The sequence below is a fragment of the Orbicella franksi genome, chromosome 15 (genome assembly GCF_964199315.1).
Source record: "Orbicella franksi chromosome 15, jaOrbFran1.1, whole genome shotgun sequence".
NCBI lineage: Eukaryota > Metazoa > Cnidaria > Anthozoa > Scleractinia > Merulinidae > Orbicella > Orbicella franksi.
Genome location: NC_138159.1, coordinates 18,870,059 through 18,887,846, shown reverse-complemented (window position 1 = coordinate 18,887,846; position 17,788 = coordinate 18,870,059). Strand labels below are relative to the sequence as shown.

Below are 17,788 nucleotides of genomic sequence, written 5' to 3'. Positions count from 1 at the left end.
TCAGGGGTGGGTACAGGCGGCAACGTCGGCGGAAACTTGATCCCGCGGGGGTGGTGGAGAAGACTATGTGAAGCTTTTCTCTGACGCGTTGAAGGAAGAATTGAAAGATTGCTTCCTTTGTGTCTTGGATTCCTTGGCGGACAGCTTCTCTCTTCAGATCCAAGGAGATACGCTCAAGGTCTTCGTGATCGAAAAGATTGGATATTTCTCCTCCACTTAGAAAACTTGTGACATCTTCAAGGAATTCATCCTGCAAGAGAAAATTAAGAAGCAGTCAATTCGAATTCTAACATTCACTGGTAGGAGATGGACGAAGCTGTGTTCTTCGTCAGACAGTATCGCTCTTGAAGACACGATTGATCATCGCAGTTATACACACAACTTAAACAGCTGTGAAATTTAAGCCTGAAAAAAATTCAGGCTTGAAGGGGATTCGAACCCATGAACTCTGCGCTACCAGTGTAGTGCTCTACCAACTGAGCTACCAAGCCTTGTAATCCCTGAGTGTCGTTCTTGTAAGTTAGGCCCAGTCCACACTACGCTGGATGAATTTAAAAACGCAACAATCACCGGTCATTTTGGATTTGTGTTTGAGGAAACCTCGCTCAAGGAAATCACATGATTATCGTGACTTCAACGTTTTCGAAAAGCTCCGTTTTCAAAATCTTTCCTTCCACAAAAAAACGAAAAGCTGGCGTTTTCAAATTTCTCCGATTTGAAGAGCGTTTTCGAAAATGTCCGTTTTTGTGACGGATTAGTGTGGACGGTAGGCCTAACCGTAGAAATAAAGTTGCGTTTTCAACTTTCTCCAGCGTAGTTTGGACGCTGCCTTAGTAAGGCGGGTTTTTGCACATTTTCATTACGACCACAGACTGCACAAGTTAAAACGACATTTAGCAATCCTTTTTTTCTAACTCTTCGCAGACTGAGTAGTATTGCTTTTGACTTTCAAACGTGTTTAAGATTCTAACTTGACAAAAAGAGAAAGTTTTACGGAGGGTCTTAACTGAGAATTTGGTCACAGCCTTAAATGTCAGTTGAGAAATTACACATTTTGTGATTAAAATTTAGTGATAAAAACGGAATGAAATTTTAACTACAGCAGTACAGGAAGGAAATCGCGAAAAATTCCACAGATAACTTAAATTCCACCAGCCCCCATTTGACCCTCTTTACTAGCAGTAAGGAAAATTACGTTTGTGTCTTAATGACTTATTACTAAGACTAACCTTGACTAAATTGTCTGTCAGGAACAGCACCATGTTTTCACCCTTCACTCCAGCCCGTACACAACCCTTCTTAAGATCATCTCTAAACTCGACCAAGCTGTACGTGCGGGACACATAAGGTCTTAAGAACGCGCAGTCTTCAATGAACGCGGCTAGCTTAGCGGCCGTGGCCTTGCCTGTGCCCCCCACCCCTACCATCTGCATGTGTTTGCCGGGCTGACGAAAAACACGTGCTGCTCGGGTCACGTGCTGGATGGCCATGTCGAAGAATACAAAACGGTGCTCCACGCTACCCCCGGATAGGTTGGCTCTGTCGTAGTGTTCCTGAAAAGGCAAAATAGATAGACACTGACTATTCAATTGTGTTCTTGTCTGAATTTCCGAAATCTCGAAAAAGCAAAAATGTAGCAAGGAAATTAAGTAGGAATCCCCAGAAGTTCGAAGTTCAAAAACTTCGATCATCGTAACGCAAACTGTGCAACTGTTTTAAACATCGTCTCCAAAGAAATCATTTCTAACAACACCAAATATCGAAACCGAAAGAAACTGATGACAAACTTTTACTTGTGTTTGCACAATTTCTCTGGACTTTGAATTTCATTTTCTCGAGCTCCCTAAGTGTAATTGTTTTTGGTGCTATTTGAGACAACTATTTATATCTTTCGCTTTTAGAATATGCAAAATGGACAACACTATATTTAAAATTATTCTGATAGAAGGTTTTTGTCCATTAAAAGTTGAAATTGCTCGATTTCCTATCAGATTTCGTCTTAATATTTCCTTCCACAATCCATTACTACAGTGAACAGTCAAAATTCCATTCAAGACCGAATTTAATGATTACCAAACAGACTAGAATCAAGTAAAGGATAAACAAAAAGAGAACAAATCAGGTTGGGTTCGAGATTTGAAAACGAAAGAAAAAAGATCGCATGAACTCACCTCTAAAATCTGCGGCAGTCGATCGTACTGCCTCGCAAAGCGATAAGCTCGAGCGTTGTTAGGAGAGCCTCCTTCTAGAAAGTCTCCAAAGATCAGCGGCGTTTTTTCCAGTTCCTCTGGAGTCCAGCGTGTTTTAAACCCGTTATGGAGCTGCTCTGACAGCACTTTGTAGAAGTATCGGCGGTCGGTGTCATTCGTGAGACGATCGTGCAACACTCGGGAGGCTTCATGACCGAGAAGTTGTGCGCAATGGTCACGTGATGTGATGACGGATGGATGTGCTTGAAGTAAACCCTCAATTACCTGAAAAAATAGCCCATTCACACCAACTTGTTAAACATGTTTTAAAGTGGTTAAAACCAAACAAGGTTAAAATCAGTTGTTCATACCACAAACACCCCATAACTTAACAAGGCAAAAACCTGTTTAAAATATGTTACCAAGGTGGTTTGAAATTTGTCTTACCTTCCAATTCGCTTCGCTCAACCAAACGTAAATTATTTAACCTTTCAATTCCCGTAAATAATCAAGCAAACAAGAAATATGGTAGAATTCGCAAGCGGATCCAAATTACGAGAAACTGGAAAGCGTAATTTACAAATTACGCTAAAAAACCGAAACCTGATTCACTTAAAATATGTTTTAATTATATGAATGGGGTATAAGACAGTTTTTTTAGATAACTGAAAAAAAAAAAATTTCGCCCAAACGTTGAAGCTACAGTCTTGCTCGCCAAGACGTTACAAGGTAACGGCCGGAATACTATGGCAACTTGGTATATTGGTGCCGGCCCAGGATTTTAGGGTAGAGCCTGACACACGTTTCAACCTAACCTGACGTCATGTTCACATTCACTTACTTTGTTCAGGTCCCGTAAATTGAAGGTATAATGCGACTTAGCAGGGGTGGGGAGGAGATTAGCACTCAGGTCGAAGTACAGGCCCATAGCAGTGGAGACCAGATCCTCACAGGCGTCTCGCACCTCGGGTGTGAAGTCTAATTTCTCTAGGAAGCGTCCCAGCTGCGTGGTGTAGATGTGATGCAGCCACTTGGATGAAGGATGCGGAAGGTTTAGCACACTAGATAGAAAGAAAAACAGACATTCTATAGTAAACAAATTAAACCGGTTTAACAAGTTAAACTGGTTAAACCAGTTAAACCGGTCTAACCAGTAAGACTAGTTAAACTGGCAAACTAAGTGTATCTAACCCATGAGGAGTGTGTAGGTCACCCTTCTGAAATGAACTTTGGAGGATTACTACATTTAATACTGGTTCACAGATCAAACAGTGGAGAAACAAGAAAGGCAGTTAACTGAGAAGTTAATTCCAAAGGACCTTGATGCAGAACAGCCTAGTCCCTTGGCGTTCTCGGCTCAGGGCGTCTGGGGTCTAACGTAACCAATGACCTCACTGAAGAGCATTCGCCTACTCCTCCCCAGACTTTTGCGCGGACAGCTAGGCAAGAGAGAACACTTAGCGACTACAACGGATGTAGAACCCATCAGCGAATTCTTCATATCCTATTGTATGGACTGTAGAGGCTTCTGTTCAATCTAGTCGCAGCCCGTAAGCCCAGAAGCAGGTAATCCACTCGATGATTAGATGAAAACAAGGAAAATGCTGTCTCCTTCAGCCTCTTCTCCCAGTGGGAGAACTAGTTGTCAGGCTAACAGCACAGCGTCAGTTTCCACAAAGAGCGTGACTTCTAAACACATACTCAACAGCGTGTGATCACTAAACTGAGACCAAAATAGTTAATGAAAATTACATCACCACCTCCTAACCTGAAGTGTCTTAAAAGCCGATCATTAATAGCACTTCTCCCTCCCCCTGGGGGAGCACACGCAGCTAACAGTGTGACGTCATGCACTTCCTTCCACTGAAGCTTCTTTGAGTCGTAGAATCCTCTGCAGTCCAGGAACTGACGGAGTAGCTCGAGAGGGGGCTGGGAATGATACTGGTCAGGCTGAGGCATATTGAGGTCATCAACAAAGATAATGACCTGTGGGAATATAACAAGTAGATTTAAACATAATTGACACAGAAAATAAACAATTTTTTGTAGGCCTTTTCAAAAAATACCATTTTTTTTTCAAACGGCAGGTCAAAGTCCCGTCTACACTGCGGCGGAGAAATTTGAAAAATTGAAAAAGCAACTTTATTTCTACGGTTAGGCCTACTGTCCACACTAATCCGTCACAAAAACGGAGCTTTTCGAAAACGCTCTTAAAACCGGAGGAATTTGAACACGACGGCTTTTCGTTTTAATCTAAACGGAAAACATTTTGAAAACGGAGCTTTTCGAAATGATGACGTCACGATAATCATGTGATTTCCTTGACCGGGGTTTCGTCAAATACAAATCCAAAATGACCGGTGATTGTGGCGTTTAAAGTTTATCCGGAGTAGTGTGGACGGAAACATTTGATGTGTTTTCAGAGTGAAACCTCCGTTTTCAAATTTCCCCGGGGTAGTGTGGACGGGGGCTAAACTTGCACCTTGAAGAGTATTATGGTATTTTTAAGAAAGGCCTATAAGGTACCTTCTTGCCCGGTCTTGGTCCCAGGACATCCCGTCCTCTCTTTACCAGCTTGGACTCAATGAAACTGAGAGTCTTAGCAGAACTCGTGTAAGCTGAGAAATGCATGGAATTAAAAACGACCTCAGCAGCATTCATGTCTTCTTTCACTCCGTCACCTGATGTGATCTCTATAATGCTGTCCACCAAGTTTTTCTTGCCGGCTCGAAAAACCGCACCCAGGATAGTTCCCGTACCAGCGCCAGTCCCTCCCGCTTGGGACAGCCGAACTAACGTGTCCTGGATCAAGGCAGTTTTGCCTGTACCGGTTTCTCCGGTTAGTAAAACCGGTTGGCCGTTCAACGCCATCAACGCGACCAGAAAAGCGTAACGCACCGTGTCAACGGTTGGGACAAGGGAACGATCCACTTCTATTTGGTTTTTCAGCGGCGGTGGATCGTCAAGCGCGTTGAGAGTATCTGAAATGGCAAACTGGCTAGAGACTGCTTTAGCAATGAGAGCCCGAGTAGAGGGGACTAAATTACTCCACAGAGCAAACTGCCCACTCTCCATGTCGATGTAGTAGTTGGCAATGCTGTCGTTTCCGGGGGGTAATTTCACGCCTATCGGGGCGTCGATTTCAAACAGGTCACGAACTAAATTGTCAAATAATTGCCACACCGGGGGGCTCTCCTTCGCCGAACTACTCCCATCTTCGTCATCTCCAATGACACTTTGAGAGTGAAGATTCCCACCAAACGCCCACGTGTACGCGAACACAAAGATCTTTCCCAGAAAGTTCTGAAGCTGCGTAGGATTGCGCTGGATGTATGATAATTTGCGTGAGGCGAGCTCGTGCTCCGAGTCGTCGGCAAATGTGACAGTTTTAGCCGAAGTCGTTTCCGACATTTCTCCGCCATCTTCGGCAGAGTTCGGAGCTCCACCGACGGTGAATCCCCCTTGACTGTTAATAATTTCTACAAAGCCACTAATGATGTTACACAGTGTGGAGACGATGCTGAGATTTGGTGCAGTGATGTGTTGGAGCTTGTTGTAGGTAGACATAAAGCGAAGTCCCAAGTCAATGCTGTGTTCAAAGAGCTGGAGAAGATGGTCAAATGCTTCTGGAGGGAACTATCAGAAAAACAACAACGGTACATTCAGTGACTCTTGATGCTTAATACAAAATATTTGTAAATCAAAGCAATAAATGACTTAAAATCTCCTTGCTTGTTTGGAGCAATAGCAATAGAAAACTGACCACAGAAGGGGTCTAAGTACCATTGTTATATAGCTAGCGTTCTTCCAGGGCTCGAAATTGCGACTCACTGGTCGCCAATGCGACCAAAAATTCAGCACCGGCGACTCGCGTTTTGTCCGATAACTAAAGAAAACCACGACACAACTTTATTTTTAAATCTTTATATTAGGAAATCATTCGGATATGGTAGCTAGTATACAACTCACCTTTCCGTCCCCAGTAAAATAAAAGGCACCTTAAGATACCAGCACGGGACGAGCTACGACGGCTACCGGAAGTAAATTTACTCAACCGGGCATGCGCACGAGAACTCTCGCCTAATCTCTCTGCCGTCCTCATCTCGTCGAGGACGCCATTTCGCCCGACTAGCCGTCGTATCGAAGACGTGAGTATTTTGCACTTGTTTTGCCCCGATAACTGTTCCAATCGACTTTATTTTCAGTTATATTGATAGAAATGTTTATAGCGTTCACAGTTTTCGTGATTGTAGTGTAGAATACTACGCTGAGATACGAAAATGTGAGTAAAAATATTCCTCGTCTGTTCGTTTGTGTTTCTGCAGCCACTGTGCGGACGCTATCACGAGTGTGCAAGCTCAATACAAACTCTATGCATTGAGAATACAACAGTGTAAGTACAGTTGATAAATTGTTGTAAGAATGAATGCCATGGAGCATCTATCGAGCAAATAAAATACACATTTTCAAACTGATGTTTAGTTGTTGTTTTTATACTACCCAGAATTTGATGCAACGTTTGTTTGATTTTTATAATGCTTGTTACAATTACAGATGGAAATTGAAACGTTCAACAAAAGTCAGGATTCTTCGGCGACAGAATTCCCAAACGCTTTAGTGGTAAAAAGCCATCTGAAGCAGGTCGATCAGATTGTTCGTTTAATTTTTTCATACGGAAATTATGGTTTCTCTATTAAAATATTGACAGATATTTGCTTCGCTTATAAAGAAAAAGAAATTCAGCATCGCTGTTCACTATCGTTTAAGCCTAATAGGATAAGATTTCTATCATCTCTTTTATAGTCTAATGGATGTCATTGCTTCTGTGAATAGCTTGTACGAGGTTTCAATTATTGACGTCGCCGTCCTTTGCGAAAATGCGCATCTTAAGCATTTTGTTTTTGGCGACACGACGGGACCCGCGAAAGTTTCCCGCGTCCACTGCCGTTGCCGTCCTGGCCTTCCCGTCCTCGTATCTTAAGGTCCCTAATGTCTGAATATTACAAGATAATCGAAAAAATTGAATGTATTTCGACACGTCGATACTGCGTTCACGGCGCGCCATATTGTTTCAGCGGCTTCTTCCGAAACTGGGATCGCAGGCGCACTTCAACACCATGTGCTTTTCATTTGCCGCGAAAATGGCGGCAGATACCAATCAGTTGAAGGAAAATACGTGAGTTTTTACGTGCGAGGAATGAAGATTCCAGCATGGCGTTGTTTGTCGGCAGCGAAAGGCGGCGAGGAAAGCAAGTCGAAAATAAAGAACGGCATTTCGAAGAAGTAGCAAAGGGAAAATACGCAAGGACCCGTGTTTGTCTGACAATGAAAACCACGGACTTAAAACGTTTTATGCTTCGCTTCGTTTAAAATGACTATGGAGACAACCATCACCTTCGGACCAGAGACATATCACCTGAGAACAACAGTAGCTTTATAACTAAGTGTTACTCGTGTTGTTTTTAATTGTTTTCGCTCTTCAATTGTGACTTTTCTTGCATGCAAAGTAACGTATAAAATCGTGTTGTTGTGTAAGTTATAATTATATAAAATAAGTTGGCGACCAAAATTTACGATCTGGCGACCAAAATTTTTCCGTTAGTCGCCAGCTGGCTCCCGAACGAAAAAGTTAATTTCGAGCCCTGTCTTCCCGCTACAGCCTGCCCATTCATTGGCTAGTTCATGGTCATCTGACATCTAACAATGAAACTGTTTCCCGCCAAATGCCATGAGCGGCCAACACTGCGGCTGTTCGTGGAGTCATGTCGGTGAAACATGTATATCTTTTATTACCCGAAGAAAGAACACATAAGGAACGTCGATACAGCGGCCAAAGTATTACATATTATGCATGGTCCCAAGACCAGTCATTGATTTTAATAACGCCTCCATCATCGACCAAGGTCGCAAAGGCAGCTATCACATCAGAAAGTTCCTGGAATCCTGGCATACACGTCAACGCTCAATGTGAACAATAACTCTTGTCCACTCCCAGGACAAGATTCCGGGTTCGAGCCCTGGCCGGGGACATTGTGTTGTGTTCTTAGGCAACTTCTTTACTCTCACAGTGCGTCTCTCCACCCAGGTGTATAAATGGGTACCGGCGAACTTAATGCTGGGGGTAACCCTGCGATGGACTAGCATCCCATCCAGGGGGGAGTAGAAATACTCCTAGTCGCTTCATGCTACAGGAACCGGGATAAGCTCCGGCCTGGTGGGCCACTTAGCTCGTATGCAGACTTTACCTACCTTTTACTCCCAGGACAATAAAGTCTTCTTTTTAAAAAATTCTTAAGTTTAATTCCATAATTTTATTCTATTGTCTTTTATCACATTTTATTATATGGCTAGCTCCGTGAGCGGGCAAGATGAATCAAATCCTGCGCTGTGATTGGTTACCCGAGCGGGCAAGATGGAGCTATCTTGCCCGCTCGGGACTACCCGCCGTGTCCCGCAAGAAAAATTTCCCTGAAAGCCATATAATAAATCCTTTATTGACCAAGTTTGTTCGGCCAAGATGGCTGGATATTGGCCTCGTTCTTTTTTTTGCGTGTTTATGGACCTCGACTCCGTCTCGGTCCATAAACACGCAAAAAAAGAACTTGGCCAATATGCAGCCATCTTGACCTCACACTTGGTCAATAAGCCATATATATTTTCGAATTTTTAATGTCTTTTCACCATTTTGCCTGTTGAAGACCGCAGTTAAGACAGTCGAAAGCTTGTGTTTTTATATACTATTAGCCGGAGACGTTTTTAGATTTTACCATGGTTCGTCCTGTCTTCGGCCCTTCTATATTTTCATGTCCAGTTATCGTTTAAAATATAAGGCCTACTGAAAATCAATCAGATTTGAAAATTTTGTTATAGTCATGATTAGGTGATTTCAGTTAAAGAGTTGCAGGTCTTTGTACCTTTGTTTGCTCCTTTAGTCTTTGAATCCAAGTTTTTACAAATGGCCTCCACCCGAGATCTTTAGGCTCCTATAGACAGATTGACACAGCAACGAATTACAGAATAAGCAACATTAAAATACCAGGAACATAAACTGAGACATCTTACAGTAACAAGAAAAAATCCATTTGATTTCTGAGGACAAATTCTTGTAGTGAAAATTGATTGAGTCTGAGAACCAGGGATCTTATCGAGGAAGACACGGGAGCCTGAAAACTAGAAATCTGGCCGAAGAGGAAAATTTGTATACGTAATAGGACTGTATGCTGTCATGCTATTCAAAAATTTTCTCTGACAGCAAATTAACTTCAGCCTACAGCCTCGTCCAATTCTGGCTGTCTTCGGAATTTTTTTCATCCGATTGTTTCCAAATTGGATAAGTATATAGTCCTCTTACTTATTAATTATGTTGCGTATGGAAATTAAGAATTAATTTGGACAGTTTGAAAAATAAACAAATAATCGTGCGTGTGCTTGTACACTGTAAACTGCCACCAACAGGCCCTCCGGCCATAGGCCCATCTACATGTAAACAAAATATTATTTCCGATTATAAGTCCCTGCGGTTATAGGCCTCTTCTAGTTTTTAAATGAATTCAATTTTGAAACGAATTCAATTTATTATGATGGTAGAAAGCTTCATTAAAAACCAGTATCTGAAAAACTTATCTAGAATGACGCTACAGTAACTCAATTTGAAACGTTTTTTTATTCATAAGCCCCATCCGTTTATAAGCCCATCCATAACCCCTTACAAAGCTGTATAAGCCGAGGGTTTACAACCGGCAGATCACGGAATTGTTCTAAAAGGCAATGGCGTGACTCGTTGGAGATTGTGACTGCGTTACATCAAAGCTTACCATGTACACCATTCCACAGCGACTGACAGTAGCTGGAGAGGCCATAGCGAGGTTGTCAACTTCAAACAGAATCCGCATTCCGTGACCCATTCCTATCCGTTCCCCATTGGCAAGGCACAACACCTGTCACGCAACAAAGAACACACTATAACACCATACACTGTCACGCACGCTTTTTGATGTCACGTATGGCGTGCGTGTCACACTTAAAAATCTTTTGTAGTAAGTCAGAAAAACAACCTTTAGGAGCTTTTCACAATAAATTCAGTCATTTTTCCAAGTAATCACATAACAATTCAGGCACAGAGCCCTTGCCCGGGTACAAGCCGTCTTGACCTTGTACTTGGGCGCTAAACGGTATTTGCGTACATGGAGAACCCAGTGTCTGAAAACATCATTATTTTTTTGTCAGTGCCCAGGCATCCGTGCTCAGGCACCCGGCGTGAAAATAGCCTTAGTATCATTTAATTTCACCTCCATATTTCTTCGTTTTTTTTGTTTTTTTTTTAATAGAAAAGGACTATCCAAACAGTTCAAACCTTGGTATCATCCAAAACAGTGTTAAGATTCTCAATCCAGAGTGTGTCAACAGGACCATCCAAAACAATCCAGTTCCATGACACCGGTGTCTCCTGTCTGTTGACACCAATGGCTTCCTCCATCACAGTGGCTGATTCAACTACAGAATAGACAGGAACATATAAGAAACAGTACCACATGAAAGTACTGCTCAATAGCTTTCATTTGAATGGTCACACACTAGGGTTTCATCCACAGACTTAAAAGTTAGAACCACCTTGTAAAGCATAATAAACAGTACCAAATGAAAGTGCTGCTCAATAGCTCTTATTTGAATGGTCACACACTAGGGTTTCATCCACAGACTGAAATTTGGAACTTGCTGATCTCATCTCCGTGCACAACTAAAACAAAAATTAAATTCGACACAAAACAAATAATCCATATGAGTTCTCACGTTCATTGCTGTCTTCCATACTGATGCCTGAAACACTGGTCACAACAGACTTGGCTGATGAAGCCCTCGACAGCCTGCTGGGCGAGGCAGGTAAGGGTGTGTTTGACTGTTTCCGTCTCGCTCCCTGTATGGTACCTCTGCTAGTCTTGGCGTATTTACGGTATATGTGGGACAACAGACCATCTTTCCACTCCATAGTGGTCGGGTTCACTTCGCCATACAGCTCTCCTACTGTCACACATTTAGGGTTCAACGTGGACACATTGACCAAGCCACGCCTAATTTTGGTGCCTCGCTGTGTTGAGTGAAAACAATAATGCAATTGATTCCTTAGCGGGGTTTCCACAGACTTAAAAGTTAGAGCCACCTTGTACAACATAATAAACAGTACCACATGGAAGTACTGCTCAATAGCTTTCATTTGAATGGTCACACACTAGGGTTTTATCCACAGACTTAAACGTTAGAACCACCTTGTACAGCGTAATAAACAGTACCACATGAAAGTACTGCTCAATAGCTTTCATTTAAATGGTCACACACTAGGGTTTCATCCATAGACTTAAAAGTTAGAACCACCTTGTAAAGCATAACGAACAGATATCACAAAGGATGCAGACAATCTAGTGAACCAATCAAATCTCCAAGCGGTACACGCAGCTGACGCGAAGCGCGGGAAAATATGTGCAAGCAAGTCACGATTGGTTCTGGTTTTACTTCAGATTCGATGACAAAGTGGCGCGAGTTTTTAAACCAATCGCGTAACGTAGCATTGCAAAACCAAGGCAATAGGCCACGTTCGATAAATCAATATTTTAACATGGCTCCGAGGCTCTCAGGACAAACTTCTTTGTTTGGAGTTGTTTTCTTTGCATCCGAGTCTTTTTTGGGAATTGAGAGACAAAAGAAACTTAAAAAATTTACAATTTTGACCCGAAAGCGTCGGAGCCATGTTAGAATATAGATATATCGAACGTGGCCTATTGAGAATTACTTTTCACACTCAAATGAAAACCACTCTATAGAGCGTATGCACTCACGTGTCCAGTAGCCACGCAAGTTTATTGGAACAAAAGAAAGTGTTTACCTAAGGAAAGAGTTGAACTCCCACAGGACTGGTTTGGTTCCTGTCTTGGAACACCAATATGACTGCCGTGACGTCACGTGCATACGCTCCACACAAGCAAATTTAGAGGTTAACATTCTTACCGTAAAAGACATCGTAGTCTTCAACGACCCAGTCTCCTCAGGGTAATCCCCAGTCCCTAACGGTTGCTGTTGTTCCCGCGCTTGAATGGTTGGCAGGACGACAAGCGCGCGCTTTAGGATCTGACGCGTGGTAGTTTTGCCGCCACCAGCCGGCCCCACAAGCATGACACCGTGACGGACCTGTAACGTGCTGTTTAGTTGGATCACCTTGTCGATCTGTGTGGGCCAATACTGGATGGACAACTCACCTAATGCAGCCTTGGCAGCTTTCTGCATGTTAGAAAAAGTTTGTGTCGATAATACCCCTCCCGCAGGCAAGAAGAATTTATCGAGTTAACAAAAACGAAATCACAACTGTGACGGTTCAATTTCTGTTGGAGAAACTCTGAATTTTGCGGCTAGAAAACGCATCAAATGTTTTCCGTTCACACTGCACCGGAGAAATTTGAAAGAACAACAATCACCGGGCATTTTGGATTTGTGTTTGAGGAAAATTCAGGCAGGAAAATCACATGATCATCGTTTTCAAAATGTTTTCCGTCCACACCAAAACGCAAAGATGACGTTTTCAAATTCCTCCGGTTTGGAGAGCGTTGTCGAAAAGCTCCGTTTATGTGATGGATTAGTGTGGACGGTACGTCTAACCGTAGAAATAAAGCTGCGTTTTCAAATTTCTCCGGCGTAATGAGAACGGAGCCCGATAAATATTCGCATGTCGCATTCCCACCAAGCTAAACATACAGATGACTCCCAGAAACTCTCGCTCCCGATAACTGGAACCTTCTAGATTTTCCTTAAAGGTTCTAGTTTTTTTTGGAGTCACCAACCATCAGTTTTTTCACAACACTGTTTTCACCTTGAGCAACTTGTTATCAGGAGCGGGTGGATCCATGCCAGGAAACAAGTCAGCTAAGATTCTGGTAAACAGCGGCAGGTCCTCAGCTACGAACTTTGGAATGTTAGCATCCTTGACCGCATTTATAATCAGGTGAGATTCCTCTTCTTCCAGCGACTCAGACTCCATGTTGAGACTAGTGAGACAAACACGCAGAGAGCAAAACACAACAATTATGACACATAGTGGTCCTTAAAGGAGCTACGTCACGATTTGCGCATCTTCAAAAGTTTACCATAAATTTTTCAAGTTCGTCGTTTGTAATCCGTGTCAATCTTCTCCATTCTTAACCATCTTTGTTCCCTTATGGTTTATTATTATCTCCTTGGTGTTCTCCTATCTTAGTAAACTACTCTGCTAAGGTTTCCTTCAATTTAAAGGTAATTTTGTATGTTGCCAAAATACCTTTAAAGTAAACTGTGGATTGTATAGAAACATCTGATTAAGGTTAAGGTGGCTGAACACAGTTTTTGATACCTGTGTTTCATTCACCTTTTTCTCTAAAACCCTTGATCTCTCGGTCGCCAAAAATAGCAGCAAGCAAGTTAACAACACAAACTTTGGTTTTGTGATTGTTAACCTGACGTATGTGCCGTTGCCATGGCAACACGAATAAAAATAAACAGGCCTTTAAAATCGGTTTTGTTTATTTGCAGAAAATCTAGTCATTAGATTTTCTTTATAATTTGCATGCAACAAGCTTGTAACGATTCTCACAAGTTAACACCATTTTGCTAATAATTTAACAGAGAGATCTTTAATTATATCTTGTTGAAGGTTTACTGGAATATCTAGAGTTTCCTTTGCTAAAGTTCAATTATTTTCAATACTCCAGTTACTTATTTCCTACAGTATTTTCGTGCCAAATTTCGTGAAATTCTAATGAGTGGTTCTCGAGAAATAGGCGTATTTCCGAGAGTGCAAATTTTCATTCAATCACAGTTTTTTTGACTTACTACGCATGCGCTGCATTTAACTGGGTTCTTTCGGTAACAAAGAAAAAGCTGAGAATTGCTGAGTTCTTTGCATCTTTACCTTTTCCAACATATATTTGTGATAAAAAACAATACACTGCGTTCAATTATAGAGAAAAATAGCACAGATACTGCGAGTGTTGAGTAAATAAAATGATCGTTGTATTGACGGCATGTTTGTTTTTTGCAATCCTTGTGCGTGCGCTAAATTGCATCACCAAAAGCGGGCGCGAAAACTGTGTTCGGCCACCTTAAGCTTAAGTCTGGTTTTCACCAGCGACGCAAACACAAGCGCAAGCACAATAATTCTTATTTCACCGTGAAAACGGCTTTGACGCAGGCATAAGCACAAGCGCAAGCACAAGCGCAATGATCAAAATTTTTCCTTTTTCCTATGCTTGCGCTTATGCTTGCGTTTGCGCTGCAGCAAGTGAAAACAAAATACTTCTCAGGCATAACACAAGCACAAGGATATTTACCACACGTGGTTGTGTTTGGCCACTGAAAACACTGGACCCAGATTACCTAGCGCCTAAACAGCTTGGAAGGTTCGGATGATTTTGCTTGTGCTGGTGTTTGCGTCGAATTTCGTTTTCACTTGGGTCATCCCTATTGCTTGCGTTTGTACATGCGCTTGTGCTTACGTCGCAAGTGAAAACCAGGCTTTAGTGACCCATAAGGAAGACAAACCAAACTTATAAAAGAAACAAACTAACAAAAGCCGGACATAACTTGGAAACTCTTAATAATAATTCAAATTCTCAAGTTTAAGTTTCGATTGAGATGATATATCAAATGTTCAACACCGTGTTTCATTACATTTCCAAGCACCTCGAATTTTATCCTAATGCCCCGTTAAACGTGGTCTTTTCAATTATCTACTCACTGTTTGGATATGTGATGAAATACTGTTGTGTTTGAATTGTTACCATTTCGTAAGCGATTCAAACTTCTAACCCCCTTGGCCATTGAGAGGATGTTACCTTGCAGCCCTCCTGCGCTGTCCAGCCATGAGAAGAACCGATTTGATGGCGCGAAGTCCAAAGTCATAGTGATCCTGAATAAAGAGAGGAAGGATAAGGATTTTTTACTTACAATGTAACATAGATATTGTCCTTTGTTTTATACTACTTTCTGATTCATGTGGTGCTGTTATTATGTATGGTCATTTTAGCTTTTATGTCTGTAGATGAAACCGTAGAGTGTGGCCATTCAAATGAAAGCTATTGAGCAGTACTTTCATGTGGTACGGTTTATTATGCTGTGCAAGGTGGTTCTAACTTTTAAGTCTGCGGATGAAACCCTAGTGTGTGACCATTCAAATGAAAGCTACTGAGCAGTATTTTCAGGTGGTACTATGCTGCAAAACGTCGTTTTCACTTTCTACCCTGTAAAACCTAGTGTGTGACCATTCAAAGATAGTCCTTGTGGAAATGACTGAAAATGATAATCTGGTAAATTCATACTAACAGATCAAAGGTACCCTGCGGGTTATTGTCGAAATTTACCTGTTGAGAGAGCTGTTTGCTCGCCAGCTGATAAAGATTGACAACTTTTCTTGATAACAATGCAGCTGCAGTGAATCCCTCGGAGAACAAAATGATCTCAGCTATTAGAGCATAATCAGGCACCATCATGGCCACAGGACGGAACAAGGATTTCAAATTGTCAGGAAGTTCAACTCGACCTGCATATCTGTTAATGTATAAAAACAGAGTTCAATCCATCTATCCTCTCTAAATGAGGTGGTTTCGTAGCTGAGCATTAACACGTCACCCTTAGAATATCCTCCTAGGCGAGACAAGGCTCTTTATTAAAAAGAAACCGTGTCACGAATTTTAGGCAAATTTAGACATACATAGGAATATGGCCACCAAATTGAGTGACATATAAAAATAACCACTTGAAACAGTGAAGGAGCATTTCAATAACACAATAGACACAAAGGAAGGTACGGATGAACAGAAATTGAAAAAGATTCACATGGATTGCAATATGCAAAAACTGTTAGGCTATGGTTTGTCATTTTGATCCATAGAGGCAAATGCTTCCTAACATAAGTTTCACAGAGGGTATTTAGCAAAACTTAATAAAATAGACTAAACTCAGCGGTGACAGAGTTCGTTTAACATTACTAACCCAGGGTTCATTGTTATAAACGTTCCACAGTTGGCATTCAACTTGATGTCTCGTCCTTCAAACAAAAACCTAAACAAAAACGAAAAACACTTTGTTATAAGAAACAAGACTAGCAAATGATAACGTGCCAATTCGCAGGGCAAAAGACGCTCAACGTGTATACAGATGAGACCACAGTTCCAGGACATTTCCAAACACCTCGAATTTTGTCATAATGATCCATTAAACGTCATATTTTCAACTCTCTTCCTACTGTTTGTATATGTGATGAAATACTGTCTCTCGTGTTTATTGATTACACTTCCGTACGTAATTCAAACTCCTCAGTGGAGGCCCGATTTTCTTTTAAAAAATGACAAAAATTGAAAGCTCTCCCACCTTGTTACACCATTGTCTTTCGCTGTTTTAATGGAATGCAGCTGTTGAGCAATGACTGACAGCACTTCAACATCAATACGATTGAACTCATCAAAACAGAACCACGAACCCGACTGAGCTAAACCTGAGAAGAACTTGCCCATCATCTGTCACACAAATAAACGATCAGTATTTGGAATGATTCACTTAGTAGCTTGCAATAAAGACTTCACTTTAACTGGTACAGAAGTCTTTTTCTTTCAATTTTTATTACAATAATCACGAAACACGATTTAGGCCTCGGTAACACTAGCGACATGATGACATAAAGATATAATCACTTATGTTGGTTATGTGAACATGGACATAAATACATAAGGAAAAGATCAGTTTTTTCCTTGTATCGCTATGTTCATGCTTTTATGCTGCTATTATGTCATTATGTCAGGATGTTCACACTGCAAACATAACAACATAACGTCCTTCCAATAATTCTTATGCCATTATGTCGCTAATGTTAACTGAGACTTGCATGATGATACTAACACTGGGCCATTTCCGAGTTACCTTGTACCTCGGGATTCTAAACAAGTGCTCGTGCAAAAACTTTCATATTAAAATGAGATTTAATTACAGGAAAATGAACGTACTGGTGAAACACAGTTTTTACATGAATGCTTTTGTACGAAAACTCATTTTGACACAGTGACAAAAGGCAATTCGGGAATGGCCTATTACAACCTGATAGATTGACTGCACCTTTGGTAAGGAAAACAACATCTTATAGAGCCCTCAATGCGAATGCTAGCTTCATTTTTTAGAACAGCATAACAATAATTAAAAATTCTGAGCACTTAAAACTTAATTGTACTGAGCTAGGTTCGTATTTTGGCAAAAGGTGGTTGAGCCAAAATATCCATGGTGAGACTAAACTAACCCGATATGCCACTGAAGCATACCAAAAATGGTAAGAACCCAAATTTGGCCATAAATCGGGCCATACCAGGTCAGTGACTTGAAACTTTAGAATGTCAGGACGGTAGACACGGCTTGTTTGGCCAATTGCAAATTCTGGTACAGTAAAATGAAAAAATTTCACCTTAAGTTAAAACAACCTCGAAGCATAAGTAATCGGAACCGTTTCTGTTACCTTGTAATCAAGACCTTCTGAACAGTTGAACACAAGACACTGTTTGCCCATGGCCTAAGAGACAATACAAAACAGGTATTTTGGT

The 17,788-nt window shown here is 41.4% G+C and overlaps 1 protein-coding gene across 1 annotated transcript in view; it reads right to left on the bottom strand.

Annotated features, from left to right (window-relative positions):
- The window catches only part of LOC145469337 (dynein axonemal heavy chain 6-like), a 72,872-nt gene that overhangs the window by 17,343 nt on the left and 37,741 nt on the right, over nt 1-17,788 (bottom strand). Inside the window, exons 29-45 of the mRNA XM_081453017.1 lie at nt 17,704-17,757; nt 16,575-16,720; nt 16,197-16,265; nt 15,566-15,752; nt 15,041-15,114; nt 13,045-13,219; nt 12,189-12,458; nt 10,980-11,274; nt 10,543-10,682; nt 10,004-10,126; nt 9,104-9,172; nt 4,716-5,825; nt 3,958-4,175; nt 3,031-3,250; nt 2,172-2,474; nt 1,230-1,553; nt 1-250 (exon numbers count right to left, since the gene is read on the bottom strand). The exon at nt 1-250 is cut by the window's left edge and continues 404 nt beyond it. Of these exons, the coding sequence (XP_081309143.1) occupies nt 1-250; nt 1,230-1,553; nt 2,172-2,474; nt 3,031-3,250; nt 3,958-4,175; nt 4,716-5,825; nt 9,104-9,172; nt 10,004-10,126; nt 10,543-10,682; nt 10,980-11,274; nt 12,189-12,458; nt 13,045-13,219; nt 15,041-15,114; nt 15,566-15,752; nt 16,197-16,265; nt 16,575-16,720; nt 17,704-17,757 (4,027 nt within the window). The remainder of the gene's footprint in view (nt 251-1,229; nt 1,554-2,171; nt 2,475-3,030; nt 3,251-3,957; nt 4,176-4,715; nt 5,826-9,103; nt 9,173-10,003; nt 10,127-10,542; nt 10,683-10,979; nt 11,275-12,188; nt 12,459-13,044; nt 13,220-15,040; nt 15,115-15,565; nt 15,753-16,196; nt 16,266-16,574; nt 16,721-17,703; nt 17,758-17,788) is intronic.